At 44.0% G+C, this 18,676-nt stretch overlaps 1 protein-coding gene across 2 annotated transcripts; it reads left to right on the forward strand.

The window, feature by feature from the left end:
- The first annotated feature begins 146 nt into the window (after positions 1-146).
- Positions 147-18,646, forward strand: bco1l (beta-carotene oxygenase 1, like). 2 transcript variants are annotated; one of them, XM_062041388.1, is made up of 12 exons: positions 147-264; positions 501-629; positions 1,012-1,141; positions 2,224-2,371; positions 2,478-2,625; positions 5,993-6,033; positions 6,124-6,213; positions 6,669-6,935; positions 17,849-17,954; positions 18,024-18,118; positions 18,184-18,295; positions 18,357-18,646. In XM_062041388.1, the coding sequence occupies exons 1-12, from the start codon at positions 201-203 to the stop codon at positions 18,509-18,511; spliced, it is 1,485 nt and encodes a 494-aa protein (XP_061897372.1). In that variant the 5' UTR covers positions 147-200; the 3' UTR covers positions 18,512-18,646. The 2 variants fall into 2 exon arrangements, with proteins under 2 accessions (XP_061897372.1, XP_061897364.1); XM_062041380.1 differs by having other exon boundaries at positions 5,993-6,213.
- Positions 18,647-18,676: the final 30 nt, after the last annotated feature.

Raw genomic sequence — 18,676 nt, forward strand, 5'->3', positions numbered from 1 at the left:
ATATGTATATAAATATATATATATATATATATATATATATATATATATATATATATATATATATATATATATATATATATATATGATATATCCATCATGTCCACACACCCACTCATGTCACGTGCCCACTCATGTCAACACGCCCACAGAGTGTGTGTGTGAGTAGAGTAGAGTAGAGACAAGCAGTCAGTCAGTCAGAAATGCAAAGATTGTTCACAGAGAACGGGAAGGAAACACCTGAGCAGGTGAGAGCTCAGGTGACAGGTGAGAAATATTTCACTCACAATCACTTTTTACCATATGTCTTGCTGTGACCATGACCTTTGACCTGGGCTTTCATGCTTGCTGTGACCATGACCTTTAACCTGGGCTTTCATGCTTGCTGTTGCTGTGACCATGACCTTTGACCTGGGCTTTCATGCTTCCTATGACCTTTGACCTGTGCTGTTGTCAGGTGGTGTGCCATCATGGCTGTGACCTTTGACCTGTGCTGTTGTCAGGTGGTGTGCCATCATGGCTGCAGGGCACCCTGCTGAGGAACGGCCCGGGTGTGTTCTCAGTGGGAGAGTCACGATACAACCACTGGTTTGATGGAATGTCACTCATACACAGTTTTACCTTCAAGGATGGTGAGTTGATATCACTCAATCATCTCTGATATCACATCATCCCAATACAACCACATTGATATCACACTGCTGTTTGATCCCAATACAACTACATTGATATCACACTGCTGTTTGATCCCAATACAACCACATTGATATCACACTGCTGTTTGATCCCAATATAACTACATTGATATCACACTGCTGTTTGATCCCAATACAACTACATTGATATCACACTGGTGTTTGATCCCAATATAACCACATTGATATCAGACTGGTGTTTGATCCCAATATAACAACATTGTAATCAGACTGGTGTTTGATCCTAATACAACAACATTGATATCAGACTGGTGTTTGATCCTAATACAACAACATTGATATGAGACTGGTGTTGCAGGTGAGGTGTTCTACAGAAGTAAGTTCCTAAAGAGCCAAACGTACAAAAGAAACGTGCAGGCTGACAGGATTGTGGTGTCAGAGTTTGGGACCATGGTCTACCCTGACCCCTGCAAGAACATCTTCTCCAGGTGTGTGCTGTGCCCTCATCTTTAGATCTTGTGTGCCCTCATCTTTATATCTTGTCCTGACAAACACACTGCAGACTATACTGTATATACACTATATATAGTGTATATATACACAGTATATATAGTGTATATATACACTATATATACTGTATATATACAGTATATATACACTATATATACTGTATATATACAGTATATATAGTGTATATATACACTATATTGCCAAAAGTATTTGGCCACCTGCCTTGACTCACATATGAACTTGAAGTGCCATCCTATTCAGTATGATGTCAGTCCACCTAAGGGGCCAAGCCCAAGTCCTGAAAAACAACCCCACACCATAATTCCTCCTCCACCAAATGTCACACTGGGCACAATGCAGTGTGAAATGTAGCGTTCTCCTGGCAACCTCCAAAGCCAGACTGGTCCATCAGATGTAAAAGTGTGATTCATCAGTCCAGAGAAGGCGTCTCCACTGCTCTAGAGTCCAGTGGTGATGTCCTTTACACCACTGCATCCCACACTTTGCATTGGACTTGGTGATGTATGGCTTAGATGCAGCTGCTCGGCCATGGAAACCCATTCCATGAAGCTCTCTGCGTACTGTACGTGGGCTAATTGGAATTGACACACCTGTGCAACATTGTCACCAGAGCACTGACACACATGTGCAACATTGTCACCAGAGCACTGACACACCTGTGCAACATTGTCACCAGAGCACTGACACACCTGTGCAACATTGTCACCAGAGCATTGACACACCTGTGCAACATTGTCACCAGAGCACTGACACACCTGTGCAACATTGTCACCAGAGCACTGACACACCTGTGCAACATTGTCAGCAGAGCACTGACACACCTGTGCAACATTGTCAGCAGAGCACTGACACACCTGTGCAACATTGTCAGCAGAGCACTGACACACCTGTGCAACATTGTCAGCAGAGCACTGACACACCTGTGCAACATTGTCACCAGAGCACTGACACACCTGTGCAACATTGTCACCAGAGCACTGACACACCTGTGCAACATTGTCACCAGAGCACTGACACACCTGTGCAACATTGTCACCAGAGCACTGACACACCTGTGCAACATTGTTCCCGACTTTACCGACAACAACCTGATCAACATTGTGCGCTACGGTCAGGACTATTACGCCTCGTCTGAGATCAACTACCTGAACCAGATTGATCCTCTTACTTTGGAGACCATCGGCAGGGTGAGTTCCAGTCCAAGACTCCCACATTTGAAGGTGTGGTCTACAAGTTCCAGTCCAAGACTCCCACATTTGAAGGTGTGCTCTACAAGTTGTGTTTGTTCTTCAGATCAACTACAGGAATCACATTGCTATCAACCTGGCCACGGCACACCCGCACTACGACCACGATGGCAGCACGTACAACATGGGCACCGCCATCTTAGGCCTGGGCCCACCCAAGTATGTCATCTTTAAAGTGCCAGCTGATGCTTCAGGTAGTCTCTTTTCTTACCTTAGCTTACCTTACCTTACCTTAGCTTAGCTGATGCTTCAGGTAGTCTCTCTTCTTACCTTAGCTGGGGGTCGGCAACCTGCGACTCTAGAGCTGCTTGCGTCTCTTTGAGCCGCTTGGGTCTCTTTGAGCCGCTTGGGTCTCTTTGAGCCGCTTGCGTGTCTTTGAGCCGCTTGCGTCTCTTTGAGCCGCTTGCGTCTCTTTGAGCCGCTTGCCCCTCTTTGAGCCGCTTGCCCCTCTTGGAGCCGCTTGCGTGTCTTTGAGCCGCTTGCGTGTCTTTGAGCCGCTTGCGTCTCTTTGAGCCGCTTGCCCCTCTTTGAGCCGCTTGCGTGTCTTTGAGCCGCTTGCGTGTCTTTGAGCCGCTTGCCCCTCTTTGAGCCGCTTGCGTGTCTTTGAGCCGCTTGCGTGTCTTTGAGCCGCTTGCGTGTCTTTGAGCCGCTTGCCCCTCTTTGAGCCGCTTGCGTGTCTTTGAGCCGCTTGCGTGTCTTTGAGCCGCTTGCATGTCTTTGAGCCGCTTGCCCCTCTTTGAGCCGCTTGCGTCTCTTTGAGCCGCTTGCGTCTCTTTGAGCCGCTTGCCCCTCTTTGAGCCGCTTGCCCCTCTTTGAGCCGCTTGCGTGTCTTTGAGCCGCTTGCGTCTCTTTGAGCCGCTTGCGTCTCTTTGAGCCGCTTGCGTCTCTTTGAGCCGCTTGCGTCTTTTTGAGCCGCTTGCGTCTCTTTGAGCCGCTTGCGTCTCTTTGAGCCGCTTGCGTCTCTTTGAGCCGCTTGCGTCTCTTTGAGCCGCTTGCCCCTCTTTGAGCCTCTTGCCCCTCTTTGAGCCGCTTGCGTCTCTTTGAGCCGCTTGCGTCTCTTTGAGCCGCTTGCGTGTCTTTGAGCCGCTTGCGTCTCTTTGAGCCGCTTGCGTGTCTTTGAGCCGCTTGCGTCTCTTTGAGCCGCTTGCGTGTCTTTGAGCCGCTTGCACCTCTTTGAGCCGCTTGCGCGTCTTTGAGCCGCTTGCGTCTCTTTGAGCCGCTTGCGTCTCTTTGAGCCGCTTGCCCCTCTTTGAGCCGCTTGCGTGTCTTTGAGCCGCTTGCGTGTCTTTGAGCCGCTTGCCCCTCTTTGAGCCGCGTGCGTGTCTTTGAGCCGCTTGCGTCTCTTTGAGCCGCTTGCACCTCTCTGAGCCGCTTGCGTGTCTTTGAGCCGCTTGCACCTCTTTGAGCCGCTTGCGTCTCTTTGAGCCGCTTGCGTGTCTTTGAGCCGCTTGCCCCTCTTTGAGCCGCGTGCGTGTCTTTGAGCCGCTTGCGTCTCTTTGAGCCGCTTGCGTCTCTTTGAGCCGCTTGCACCTCTTTGAGCCGCTTGCCCCTCTCTGAGCCGCTTGCGTGTCTTTGAGCCGCTTGCATCTCTTTGAGCTGCTTGCGTCTCTTTGAGCCGCTTGCCCCTCTTTGAGCCGCTTGCCCCTCTTTGAGCCGCTTGCCCCTCTTTGAGCCGCTTGCCCCTCTTTGAGCCGCTTGCCCCTCTTTGAGCCGCTTGCCCCTCTTTGAGCCGCTTGCCTCTCTTTGAGCCGCTTGCCCCTCTTTGAGCCGCTTGCCCCTCTTTGAGCCGCTTGCGTGTCTTTGAGCCGCTTGCGTGTCTTTGAGCCGCTTGCGTGTCTTTGAGCCGCTTGCGTGTCTTTGAGCCGCTTGCGTGTCTTTGAGCCGCTTGCGCCTCTTTGAGCCGCTTGCGCCTCTTTGAGCCGCTTGCGCCTCTTTGAGCCGCTTGCGTCTCTTTGAGCCGCTTGCGTCTCTTTGAGCCGCTTGCCCCTCTTTGAGCCGCTTGCCCCTCTTTGAGCCGCTTGCGTGTCTTTGAGCCGCTTGCGTGTCTTTGAGCCGCTTGCGTCTCTTTGAGCCGCTTGCCCCTCTTTGAGCCGCGTGCGTCTCTTTGAGCCGCTTGCGCCTCTTTGAGCCGCTTGCCCCTCTCTGAGCCGCTTGCGTGTCCTTGAGCCGCTTGCACCTCTTTGAGCCGCTTGCCCCTCTTTGAGCCGCTTGCCCCTCTTTGAGCCGCTTGCGTGTCTTTGAGCCGCTTGCGTCTCTTTGAGCCGCTTGCGTCTCTTTGAGCCGCTTGCGTCTCTTTGAGCCGCCTGCGTGTCTTTGAGCCGCCTGCGTGTCTTTGAGCCGCCTGCGTGTCTTTGAGCCGCCTGCGTCTCTTTGAGCCGCCTGCGTCTCTTTGAGCCGCCTGCGTGTCTTTGAGCCGCCTGCGTCTCTTTGAGCCGCCTGCGTCTCTTTGAGCCGCCTGCGTGTCTTTGAGCCGCTTGCGTGTCTTTGAGCCGCCTGCGTGTCTTTGAGCCGCCTGCGTGTCTTTGAGCCGCCTGCGTCTCTTTGAGCCGCCTGCGTCTCTTTGAGCCGCCTGCGTGTCTTTGAGCCGCCTGCGTGTCTTTGAGCCGCTTGCGTCTCTTTGAGCCGCTTGCGCCTCTTTGAGCCGCTTGCGTCTCTTTGAGCCGCTTGCGCCTCTTTGAGCCGCTTGCGCCTCTTTGAGCCGCTTGCGCCTCTTTGAGCCGCTTGCGCCTCTTTGAGCCGCTTGCGCCTCTTTGAGCCGCTTGCGTCTCTTTGAGCCGCTTGCGTCTCTTTGAGCCGCTTGCGCCTCTTTGAGCCGCTTGCGTCTCTTTGAGCCGCTTGCGTCTCTTTGAGCCGCTTGCGTCTCTTTGAGCCGCTTGCGTCTCTTTGAGCCGCTTGCGTGTCTTTGAGCCGCTTGCGCCTCTTTGAGCCGCTTGCGTGTCTTTGAGCCGCTTGCGTGTCTTTGAGCCGCTTGCGTGTGTTTGGCGCCACCCTCTGATTGTGATTCTAAACACTCATGTTTCCAAAATGTATGAAAATGTGAAAAGGTGAAGGACAAGAATATATATTTAGTTGGAGGACAAACATGACTAATTGTGAGAAGTGCCAGCGTTTATATCCAACATGCTTCACTGATGACACTATTTGGCCAGCGCCGTTTTGTCCTACTCATTTTGGCGGTCCTTGAACTCACCATAGTTGTGTGGACTGTGACGCACCAGTTTGTTTACATCTACAACTTTCTCCGACGCTGCCGCATAAAGACGTGGTTCATGCCACTCCTTTGTCTCATTTTGTCCACCAAACGTTTTATATTGTGCGTGAATGCACAAAGGTGAGCTTTGTTGATGTTATTGACTTGTTGGAGTGCTAATCAGGCATATTTGGTCAGTGCATGACTGCAAGCTAATGACTGCTAACATGCTATTCAGGCTAGCTGTATTGCATCATCGTGCCTGGTTGGTAGCTACATTTGTTGAGCTCAAGAAACAACCCGTCTTAGCTGAAAGCTCACGTGGGGTGTTTCCACCTGGCTCCAGTGTGACTATATATTTCTTTCTTTAGGTAGTGCACAGAAAACACCAGCCCTTCAGAAGGTGCAACAGGTGGGCTCACTACCTTTTCGCTCCACCTTGTTCCCAAGCTACTTCCACAGCTTTGGCATGACCGAGAACTTCATCGTTTTCGTGGAGCAGCCTTTCAAACTAGACCTGGTCAAACTGGCCACCGCCTACTTTCGTGGAATGAACTGGGGAAACTGTCTAAAGTTTGACAAGGATGACTCTGTGAGTTGAACACTATCACCATCATTGCAACACACCTCAGTCTGACTCTGTGAGTTGAACACTATCACCATCATTGCAACACAACTCAGTCTAAAGTTTGACAAGGATGACTCTGTGAGTTGAACACTATCACCATCATTGCAACACAACTCAGTCTAAAGTTTGACAAGGATGACTCTGTGAGTTGAACACTATCACCATCATTGCAACACAACTCAGTCTAAAGTTTGACAAGGATGACTGTGAGTTGAACACTATCACCATCATTGCAACACAACGCAGTCTAAAGTTTGACAAGGATGACTCTGAGTTGAACACTATCACCATCATTGCAACACAACTCAGTCTGACTCTGTGAGTTGAACACTATCACCATCATTGCAACACAACTCAGTCTGACTCTGTGAGTTGAACACTATCACCATCATTGCAACACAACTCTCTGCTCCTTCCAGACTTGGTTCCACCTGATCAACCGCAGGACGGGGAAGAGAGTTTCCAGTCAATTCTATGGCGCCGCTCTGGTGGTGTTCCATCACATTAACGCCTACGAGGAGGACGGCCACGTGCTGTTTGACCTCATCACCTATAAGGACAGTAATCTGTACGACATGTTCTACATGGACAACTTGAGAAAGAACACCAGCAGCTTCCTTGAGTCCAATGCCAGCTCCTCACCGCCCGTCTGCCAGAGGTTCATCCTCCCACTAAATGTCAATAAGGTAAAATCACAATGAGAAATGCATGAGCATTTTCACACTATTCAGTCTTTGCTCAATACTTAGTTGATGCACCTTTGGCAGCAATTACACCTCAAGTCTTTTTGACTACGATGCCACCATCTTGGCACACCTATCTTTGGCTGTGTGATCCATTCCTCTTAGGTTGGGAAGTGTTGCTTTTGATCCCGAATGTCTCCCAGTTCCTTCATCTGAAGAACATCATCTGATGCTGCCTCCACCATGCTTCACTGCAGGGATGGTATTGACCTGAATAGGATCGGTCCCTGGTTTCTTCCAAACATCATGTCTGGCACACACACCAAATACTTCAATCTTTGTCTCATCAGACCCGATCATTTAGTTGTTCATGGTCTGAGTCTTTCAGGTGTATTTTGGCAAACATTTGAATAAGAAATGGCTCTGACGGAGTGACCATCAGGTTCTTGGTCACCTCCCTGACTAGACTAAGATGAATGCAGCCAAGTACAGAGACATCCTGGATGAAAACCAACATCCAACCTGATGCTGCTAGAGAGGCGCTGCAAAGAAGAATGGATCACACAGCCAAAGATAGGTGTGCCAAGATGGTGGCATCGTACTCAAAAAGACTTGAGGTGTAATTGCTGCCAAAGGTGCATCAACTAAGTATTTAGCAAAGGCTGTGAATACTACTGAACATGAGTTTTTGTTGTTTTGGGGTATTGTTGAGGACACAAATCTATGTATTCCAATTAAGAATGAGGCTGTAATGTAACAAAATGTGGAAAAAGTGAGGATGAATCATTTTTTATGACTTTTTTAAATTTGTGTTACCTGTTCCTTTTATACTAAACCAAACAAAAGGTAGCATTAATAAAACAGTTCTAGCTCCCATGTCTGTGTACAGGAAGGGAGTATTTCTCTCAATTATTGTGCACAAATGTGGTTTGTGACAAACTTCTCCTTTGATAATCCATCCATCTTATCCGATGGCATGCTCGTTGTACAAGTGTGCCACACCAAAAAGTACCATTTTACAGTGTAAAAGGTAAGTGTTTGTTGTCCATCACATATAAGCTGCCTGTACCAAGACCCCACCACTAGTTGCAAAGCAACTGTTACAACAAAGATGGCAGTACTGACTGACGTGGCGGAGGAACAAAGACAAGAACTGAAGGCCTTGGAACAAAGACAAGAACTGAAGGCCTTGGAACAAAGACAAGAACTGAAGGCCTTGGACATGAGACACCAAGAGCTGAGCTCCAGAGGCAACTTAAGGCAGGCAAAGAAAGATGAAAACTGACCAATTCTAGGGTGCAGCATCCATAGTGGTTAGCGACTGACTGGTTGCAGACCATCTTGAGGGTGAAGATGCCAGATGGTGGTCCGGTCCTGGGCTGATGTGGATACATAGTCTGCACTTGTAAGGACAGCTTGGATGTACTGTCAAATTCTCTGAAACACTTTCAGGTAGAAGATTGAACAAGGTCTGCAGTCAGCATGCCTTTTCATATGTTCTCATCCATGGCCTGAAAAAACCCTGCACATTTTAGGGTGTCTTCATCGTGGCCAGCCTAAGGTGCACCTGGGTAATAATCATGCTGTCTAGTCAGCATCTGGATATGCCATAAAGTGAATGGATTATCTCAGCAGAGGACAAATGCTCACTAACACAGCTTTGTGACAAACATGAGAGAAATAGGCGTTTTGTGCACATAAAAGTTTTAGATCTTTGAGTTGAACTCATGAAAGTTGAGAGTCTACAGGCCAACAGTTTGGACACACCTTCTCCTCATTCAATCTTTACTTTTGTAGTGGAAAGTCCAGGTTGTCAATGAGAATCAAAGTAGATTTAACACAAGAGTTTTATTTTACTCATAATCAAATGGTACAATGGTTGGGTTGAGTTGTCTAGCACACAGAAAGTTTCCCCCCCGGGCGCGCCCGTCACCATGAAAAAGATGGTGCCCAAAACACTCTCTTCGTTTGGCTTTATCCCTTTCTTATCTCTCTTGTTAGTGCGTCAATGTCTTGTTTTGTTTTCCCTATCTGTTCCATAACAACTCGAATCTTTTAGACAGTCAACACATTCAGTTAGACAGGTTGGCACGACTTAAAGTTCACTTTTGTCCCACAGAAGAGGAAGAGAAATCAAAATGAGCATACATTTTTGACAGACATGAACTATAGGTCAAAGGTCAGAAATTCTACTACATACCCGCCTTCCAGGGTCTTAAGACCCTGGACCAAAACAATTTCTGATATAGACCACTAAATTAAATCTCTACCGCAGATAGAGGCAAAAACCTCAATGTTTTTATACGAGGCAAAAATTCCGTCTATGACCCTCCTTCAGAGCGATCGCTGTTACCAGCCTGCAGTAAAACCATCTCACAGAACACAATTAGTGGCCTACCCTTTGAGTTAGTAACGTAATACCAAAATACTTTGATCATGAACATAATTAGATGAATATATATATGCTTATTCAAGATGTATTTTTACATTAATAATGAATCAAACAAGATCTGGTTTAGAATTAATATAGACTTATGACTGTAAGCTGTTGCATTATTATTTTTCCCGGCATTTGCAATGAATGTAGTTACCAATTGATTTTGTACACACAACTGAATTTCGTATGAGTCCATGTTCGATTAGTGCTCGTATGGATGGCTCGGTGGTGCCTCAGGCTGGTGGCCTGCCGACACCTCGTTGGGCTTTTGGCTGCCTTGGTGAAGAAAGAGATCCACTCAAACAGTCTGTCTCTGTCTGTTCTTGGGGTGTGGTTCAGTCCATTGGGCAGACTGTTCAGTGGCATGTGCGTGCTGGCCGAAATTGGGGAAAACTCAGGTAGAGTTGGAGCTGTGGGGGATTTGGGGAAGGCTGGGGCAGAGTATGGGGCGTGGGGCTTTGGTCCAGGCCCTCGGCTTGCTTCAGGCCTCCTCGCTGCTTCGGCACTCCCGACACTTCTTTCCACAGCTGCTGGAGTCCCGGTGGACATATTGGCTGGCAACCTTAGTTGTTCTCGTCATCGCTGGCAAGGTGTTGTCTCTCCTCTCGGTTCCTTCCAGTCAGGTATCGGGTGTTGGTCCTGGATCGGCTTTGACCGTGCCCCTCTTAGCGAGTGCAAGGGAATCTGGAGTGGCTGCTTTCATCCTCAAATCTGCACAGAGGAACTGGCACACAAATTCTACATTTTGCAAACTTACCATTTTGGTCTCATGGTCTTTCCACCTTCCTAGGAAGCTGCTGGTCCTGAGAAGTGCTGATCTTGTGACTGAAGAAGAAATTAACCTGTTTTCTTAAAATAGGTGCCGTTGTTTGACCTAATCTTTTTGGGGAAACCATGTCGGGATATTAGATAATTCACAAAACATTTAATTATTGAATTGGCACCCTCCTTTGAGGGTGGGGTTGCTTTCGCCAACCACTGCAATTGTCAATCTAAATCATTACGTTCCTTTATCCTTGCACCGGATTGATCATATCGATTAAATAAAACCTCAACACGCTCAAACTTGACCCAATCCAAACTCACCTCCCCCCTCTGTCCCTCTCACAGGGACAGTGTTAGTCGTAGTAATAGTAATAGTAGTAGTAGTATTAGTAGTTTCAGAAACATCCAAGAAAAAGAAAAGACAGCTGATAGTCAAGTGCAGCAAGAACAGAGGCGGAGGACAGGTCATGTTTGAGGTCACTGTTCGCTTTTGCAATAGTACTTTGATATTTTACAACACCTAGTGAATTATTGTGGCCTCAATAATTCACTAAATAGTTGTATTTAATTTAGTCTATCTATGATGGGACAATGCACAGAAACATTAAGTTCAGAAACAGATATGTTCTGTACTAGATTATATCTAAATAGCTACTTTCCATCTGTAGTCCCTGGCTACCTAAATTAAAGGGATCCACAAATCAAGCACTAAAATTATGACACTAATTAATCATAATAAATATATACATTCATAATAATCAATAATTAATCAAAAATAATCATACTGTAGCCTGTATTCAATTATAAGAAAAGTCACCAAATGCCCCTTCATGGACACATACTTAATATACAATACAACCACACCTTATTGACATCATCACACAAAGACAATACATGCTCTTGTTCACATCTGTCATCATTCATAAAAACAACCAAGCTTTTAACAGCCATACCTCACAATTTACAACAAAAATGCTCTCATGGATAAATATAATACTCATTAAATTGATGTGTCAACATAATGCCCCTCTTAGTGACCATCTGAGCAGCCTTGATTGCTCCAAAGCCACTTTTTAATTTCAAATGTTCTATTCCTTTTGTTATAACATGGAGAAAGCTAATTGGTCTGTACATGTTCTGGTCTTCTTTATTTCCTGCTTTATGGATTTAATCATAGTAGCAGTTTCTCGACGTGGTAGGGAAAGTGTTTTCCGTTATTGATTTATTTATCAATCGTTGTTATACGAGCAATAATACAATCCTTATATGTTTTTAGGAAGATAGTGTCCAACCCATATATATATCTCTAGATCGTGAGTCTGATAATGCAGTGAAGATTTTGTTTAACTTTGTTTAATTTGTTAATTCTAAAATTAGTCCATCCTGAATAAATGACAATTATTTGCACTGATTTTGAGGGATTTTTTATTCAGGGTTTGTACAGACTGGATGAAATGTTCATCAAAATTACCACTTATGTCCAGACTGTCTGCGATAGTAGCGCCATTGATATTTAATGTTATAGTGTTGTTTCTTGTTTGCTCTCTTTCCGTAAGTTTGTATCTGGTTTTCCATAACTCTCTATTGTTCCCTTTTACAGCTTTGATTAATTCTAAGTGAAAGTCAGCCTTAGACTTCCGCATAAACATTGTAACTTTTGTTCCTCCAAACTTTTAAATCCTGTTCGTGACGCCAATTTTGTAGTGGAAAGTCAGCCTTTGTTCCTCAAAACTTTTGAAAACATACGATCTGTATTTAGACCTGTTATAATTGCTCTTATGAGAGCTGAGTCCTCATGTCTTTATTAGAATCCAATGGTATTTTTATTTTAGCACTCTTCTTTCTGGTTTTGTATCCGTTTATTTACAGATGTTCTCTTTAATTTTTGTCATCCAATTGTAATTCTAGTAGGGCTGCTTATCATTTGTATCATATAGAAGCCGTTTATAATATCCTTAAGTTTCTTTCTACGTGTTTTATTTAACCAGTCCAGATTAACGTCCCCCATGACGTTACTTCTGTCATACTATGCTGTTTGAGGATGTCTGAAAATGAATCAAGAAAAATGTCTTTAGCTGTGGTCGGTCGGTATACTACAATTACCTTGAAATACATTTCTGAGGAACATGTGATTTTAATTTCAACATACTCAAATTGATCTACTTTTAATGTTTTCCCTTTCATAAATCATAATTCCTCCCCCCTTTGTCACTCGATCTGTCTTTTCTGTAATCTTGTCCCCCGGGACATTAATTAGAACGTAAAGGTGTTGTGGGTTTTAACCATGTCTCTGATAGACACGGTAATCCGGATTAGAGTCTGACAGTAACTGCTGTATTTGTTCAGTATATTTCCTGTGGTAGAAAGTTTATTAATGCGGACACGTTTGTTACTGAATACTTTCTACAGACTTCTGTCTCTCTGCGACTTTGTGTATGTAATAAACAACTATAAATATTTGATATGCTTGAATTTTGTTTTAGCTCAGCTGTTGTGTAGCTGCTAGCTCTTTGTAGCCTACAGCAGAAATGTCCAAATTGCAACCAATAGCTATGTTTTTAACAGACAACCGAGATAATTGATTTGCGTATCGGTTCAATCAGCGGCAGCTACGCCCTGTTTTATCATTTGACCTAAATTTTTTTTTGTTTCGTAGGCAGGACAGAGGGAACAATGTGGGTCATTAGTTGTCCATCTTATACCATTCTAATTGTTTTAAGGATAGTTCACATGAGCGGCCATACCTTGAGTCCCACCATATATAAGAGTCAAAAGGCTCCTATTATGAGTCGTCTAAATGGTGATCATACACTTTGGCGGTTTGGGTGGCAGGACACACGGACGCACCTCCGTCAGCCAGTGCTAGGACAGTAGGAGCAGTCCCCGTCTTCCATTCGTTCCTGGGAGGCGTCCCCAGTAGTTGTCAGCTGATGTCGTGCTGTCAGGCAACATCAGGAAGTTCCTTCTGTGCGGTATTGAATTGTCAGGGCACAGTTCGTAAGCAGGTCATTACAAGGTGTGTGCAGGTTGACCACAAAGGAATGCTTCAAAGATTGTGTTGAACATTGTCCGTTGACACTTATGTCCAGCAGGGGTCTGTTTGTATCCTGCTGTTCGTCCTGCTGTCACACCTGTATTTTCTGTGAGCATGTTCTGGCTACAACTTTGGAGCTTGTCTTGTTCAGAGAAGTTGGCAGTCCCCCGGCTGCACATCCTTTCCACCCTCGCTTGACCTAGCACAACCGTGGCTATCACCCAAGTCCGTCTGTATGGTTTTACGTTTTGTTGAGGTTTTTTCCTCCAGAATTTGGAACTCAAAACATGTACACCCATCGTTTTCATATCCTCTCGGTTAGTTCAATTTGCATATCACGTTTTAAAATTACAGTCTTAACTATCCCATTAATTGCTAATCAAAAACCTTAATTCAAAGATTATACGTACTACTTCATGTGTATTTAAGTACCCTTTTAATTCACTTAAATATTATCTATAAGTTAATTTAAACTATCATTTGTCTATCAGTAGGCGCGAGCAAGCTGTCATGCGTGCACTCTGACCTCCTGCTGTGCGTGATACTCTCCAAAACAAAGGAATGTTTTTATTCACGTTTCTCCGTATCTTTCAGCTAAATCTTTTAATCTTTTAACTTTTAACGTCCGTACTGTGTTTATTTTTATTGTCTGCATTTAAAAATATTTAAAATCTCAGGTACCCCTTGGCATACCTTCAAGTACCTCCCTTTTTTTTGTCCGGGCGGAAACACCATACCCTCCTTTGAGAACTACTGGTTTAGCCTATGAAAAATCCTTTGTCTCATACATCATTACACTGTACAACTCCTCTTTGGGGGGCTAGGATGACAGGGAATGCAAAACAATAACAGTGCAATACTTTTTTTTATATCATGGTCGTTAATGCCTAGTTTCTCTTTTAATAGAATCTATTTTGTTTCCATTTATACCCTTATTAGTTACTGTTTACTTTTTAGTTCTTCTTCCAAAGGGAACTCTCCTGAAGGAATCAATAACGTTTTATCTGTCTATCTATCTATCTATTACTAACCCGAGCACAATTCATGACGTCATGCTCATCTTGCAGACAGTTATTTCCATTTAGTTTTATTCTCTATTTGTAATTCTACATGCACCAATGTCACATAGAAATTTGCTTTCTTTGTTATTTATTTACATTATTATTTCTGGTTTACTTGCTGTCTGTTTACTTAAGTTCTCATATTTTGGTCTGTCTTCCTTCTGATTAGAATTTGTTTAACGCTTCTCTACGTTTTGTTTTGACAATGGCGCTGAGTGGCTCTTATCTGTACTTCTTCAGACTCTATGTTTCACAGATGCCCTTAGATGTATTAGAATATAAATTTAACTTTTATTTTATTGTGTGTTTATTCCTAAAAAAATTAAAATGTCAATGTATAATCAATTTATCTTTCTCAAATTTAAATTCAATATTATTAATTTATTTGTTGTATAACTATTAATTCCAAAGTTACAGTGTGTCCTAATCTATGATGTTCGTGCGTGTGTGTTTGTCTCAACTTCCACACAGAAACTGGATGGATCAGATAAGCAACAAGGCTGTACCAAAAAAAATATACTAGACATATAAATGAATGATGAATTAAACAATGTTTCAATGTCCCACAATCCGTATTTATTTATTGATATTTAACCGTGTAATTTTCCATATATCTATTATTTTACTGGACTTAGCAAGCACCTACTACTAGCACACTCTACAGACCGAGAATAACTGTTCAACCACACTTAGTAATGCCAAGCTAGATGCTAACTTAGCCTTACTATGCCTCAGTAAGCAAACTTTTGCTAACCTAGCCCAATGCTATGCTAACACAATGCTAACCTAACCTAGCCTTACTATGCCTCAGTAAGCAAACTTTTGCTAACCTAGCCCAATGCTATGCTAACACAATGCTAACCTAGCTCAATGCTATGCTAACACAATGCTAACCTAGCTCAATGCTATGCTAACACAATGCTAACCTAGCTCAATGCTATGTGTCACTCCTCTTCGAACTAATGCCTCACGCAGCTGTCATTCACACAGCCTCGTCACACGCACACACTCTTATCTCAAAATGTCTCCCAGCTCTTTTTTTTTTATATGCGTCACACAGTCACTCACACACAGAGAATTTACCAGCGAGCAAGAGCTGGTAAATTAAAACAACTGTAATATCGCACAGTCACAATCACCAGTATAGTTAAAAACAAATTCAAATGACTGGAATTAGCTCGCAGCGCCCACGAGGGGGAGCCTCCCTGCTTAGGCTGCTGCCTCCGCGATCCAACCTCTTGATAAGCGAAAGAAAATAATTATATGGATGGATCATTCACTCATGTGTTTTCTGTACATAACTTTGTCTATTTTCTCACACGCACACACATAACCAACAATTTCCCAGCTCTTGCAGATCAGCGTGGGTGCGAAAAAAGCGTGAGGGAACTCTCACAAAAGCATGAGGGAGAATTAAAACAGATAAGAAACCAGGTGCTACACAAAAGTTATTAAAATACGCAGATATATATATATAAATTTAAAAACACACATTTTTATCCCACAAAACATTCCCCCCTGGTCCGGACCAATATAAACAACTAATGCACGCGTGCTTTTGTGGAATCGGCCGTCTCATAACACACACACGCAGGTCATTCTTACTCATATAATGGCGATTAACCCATTCAGCGGAGCAAATCCTGCTTTTCCTTCCTGACCAACACGGATAACAGCCTAAGGCGCTGTAGAATTACCAGGAATCACCCTTCAATTTCTACAGTACATCGTGTCTGGTCAGTCCATATAGTTTCACCAAGGCTCTACCATATGGAGCCCTTACTCTATCCATCCATACTGCAGCAAATTTCCAAATTCGTGACAACTTGGCTCAGTTGATCTCCTCTACCGGAGTCACTGAACGATCACCTTATATCAGGCTTTTTACCCGGCTGCAGCTTCCACATAGACAGATACGTAGGACCTTCATAGACGTCATAAATTTGTGTGGGCCAAATGTCACATCAGTTTAGCCAACCTTGCCTTAAATTTCGCTGTGTCCAACTCCGGCTAACCATGTACTTGCAGAAAAGAAATTTTTCGTCTCACATCGTCTATGCTTCTACACTCCAAACCACCAAAATTCTATCAACAATCCCCATTTGTTAAAAACAAGATATTACAAGTTTTCAACAAACACACAGACAAATGATCACATATAATACAACTCAAACCAACCAACACATGCCTCAGTCTAGGTTGTTTTTGGAGAACTATCTTTTATGAAAAAAAAAATTCAGTTTTTATCTTACCGATCCCGTTTCTCTTCAGACAGACAACTTTTACACAATAAGCAAAATAGCTTACCTTTTATTAGATGCGCGCGTGCAAGCGTTGTCTGCCTGAGAGAAAAGCCGGATCGGATGTTGACTTGCAGAGTTCTGGACCATCCTAGTTCGTGACGCCAATTTTGTAGTGGAAAGTCCAGGTTGTCAATGAGAACCAAAGTAGATTTAACACAAGAGTTTTATTTGACTCATAATCAAATGGTACAATGGTTGGGTTGAGTTGTCTAGCACACAGAAAGTTTCCCCCCCGGGCGCGCCCGTCACCATGAAAAAGATGGTGCCCAAAACACTCTCTTCGTTTGGCTTTATCCCTTTCTTATCTCTCTTGTTAGTGCGTCAATGTCTTGTTTTGTTTTCCCTATCTGTTCCATAACAACTCGAATCTTTTAGACAGTCAACACATTCAGTTAGACAGGTTGGCACGACTTAAAGTTCACTTTTGTCCCACAGAAGAGGAAGAGAAATCAAAATGAGCATACATTTTTGACAGACATGAACTATAGGTCAAAGGTCAGAAATTCTACTACACTTTCATTGTAGATTGTCACATCAAAACTAGGAATGAGTTATGTACGTCACAAAAACATGTTTTGTATTCTAGTTTCTTCAAAATAGCCACCCTTTGCTCTTATTACTGCTTTGCACACTCTTGGCATTCTCTCCATGAGCTTCAAGAGGTAGTCACCTGAAATGGTTTTCACTTCACAGGTGTGCTTTATCAGGGTTGAGTAGTGGAATTTCTTGCTTTATCAATGGGGTCAGAAATAAAGAAAACGCATTGAATGAGGTGTGTCCAAACTTGTGGCCTGTGCTGTACTTCTGTCTGTGATTTTGTTCAGTGTTTCGGACTCGAACCTGAATGTAAACAGATGCATATTTTGGAGTTATATGAACACATGTCAAACAAATAGTTTATTTGCATTTGAGTGCAACATAAGCCAATGAGTAGCGTAAAGCTGGCTGAGAACAGAGAAGTGTCGTTGATGAACACAAAGCTGCTACATAATTCTCTCACTGGGCATCAAGCAGGAAAGGAAAGGCAATAAATTACTTTTTCTGACATTTTAGAAAATGATTTTGAACTCTCGCTGGAATGCATTTCATTAACACTTTAAATGTGAATTAAGCTTGATTTTTTTAACTGGCTAAGTCCTGAAGTGAGGTTTATGAGGAGCTGGCTTATGTGCATATGTTGTCTTTAAAGGGCATTTTAAACCTCTTCAACAATTGTAATGCTTTGCTATGGTGCCAATTGTGGTACGTCTTTCTCTTTTAGCAGTCAGGGTTCCTACGGCGAAATGTTACAAGCATTCAAAGTGTTTGTTTTACAGGATTCTCCAAAAGGAGTCAACTTGGTGACTCTGGCCAACACGACTGCCAAAGCAATCATGAAGGATGACGGTGCAATTTATTGTGAGCCGGACGTTCTATTCGAAGGTCGGTGATAGCAGGTTCAATTTTGAGGGTACCGTGCCCAAAGTGTTGAATACTATTGTACATGGTCAGGTCTAGAGCTTCCCAACATTAACTACAAGTTCAATGCAAAGAAGTACAGATACTTCTATGGCTCCAGAGTGGACTGGTCACCACAGCCCAACAAGGTCAAGGTTACTAAAGCAATGACATCACAAGTGTCTGCAACACTTCAACAACTTCCACCCCACAGATCATCAAGTTTGACACTCTGACCAGAACACATGTGGAGTGGCAACTGGACAAGTGCTACCCGTCAGAACCCGTATTTGTGGCGTCGCCCGGAGCGGTGGACGAAGATGACGGTGAACAACATGATCCTGCACCAGACACCTTCTTGGTAACCATTGTGTGACTTCTCTGCAGGTGTGATCTTGTCATCTGTCATCTCTCTGGATTCCAACATGTCACCATTCATGCTGGTGCTCAACGCCAAGACCTTTCAGGAGCTTGCACGGGCCGCCATCCCTGCCAGCGTTCACCTGGACCTTCACGGACTATACATCCCAAGCGCCAACTAATGTGGGACTTCATGTCCACCTTGTCGCAGAATCAAGTGGAGAAACAGAACTTCCACATGACTTAGACTAACTTGAATGATCCACAAGGGAAATTGTTCCAAGTCTAAGTACAAATAAAGCACATATCAAACTGAATGTGACGTGTTTACTATAATTCATAATAAA

The sequence above is a fragment of the Entelurus aequoreus genome, linkage group LG01 (genome assembly GCF_033978785.1).
Source record: "Entelurus aequoreus isolate RoL-2023_Sb linkage group LG01, RoL_Eaeq_v1.1, whole genome shotgun sequence".
Lineage (NCBI taxonomy): Eukaryota > Metazoa > Chordata > Actinopteri > Syngnathiformes > Syngnathidae > Entelurus > Entelurus aequoreus.

Excerpts from the sequence above, each read along its gene's own strand:
- bco1l (XM_062041380.1), top strand. The coding sequence starts at position 201 with ATGCAAAGATTGTTCACAGAGAACGGGAAGGAAACACCTGAGCAGGTG. Across the intron at positions 265-500 it reads GGTGAGAGCTCAGGTGACAG|GTGGTGTGCCATCATGGCTG; the intron begins GTGAGAAATATT and ends TGCTGTTGTCAG. Across the intron at positions 630-1,011 it reads CAGTTTTACCTTCAAGGATG|GTGAGGTGTTCTACAGAAGT; the intron begins GTGAGTTGATAT and ends CTGGTGTTGCAG.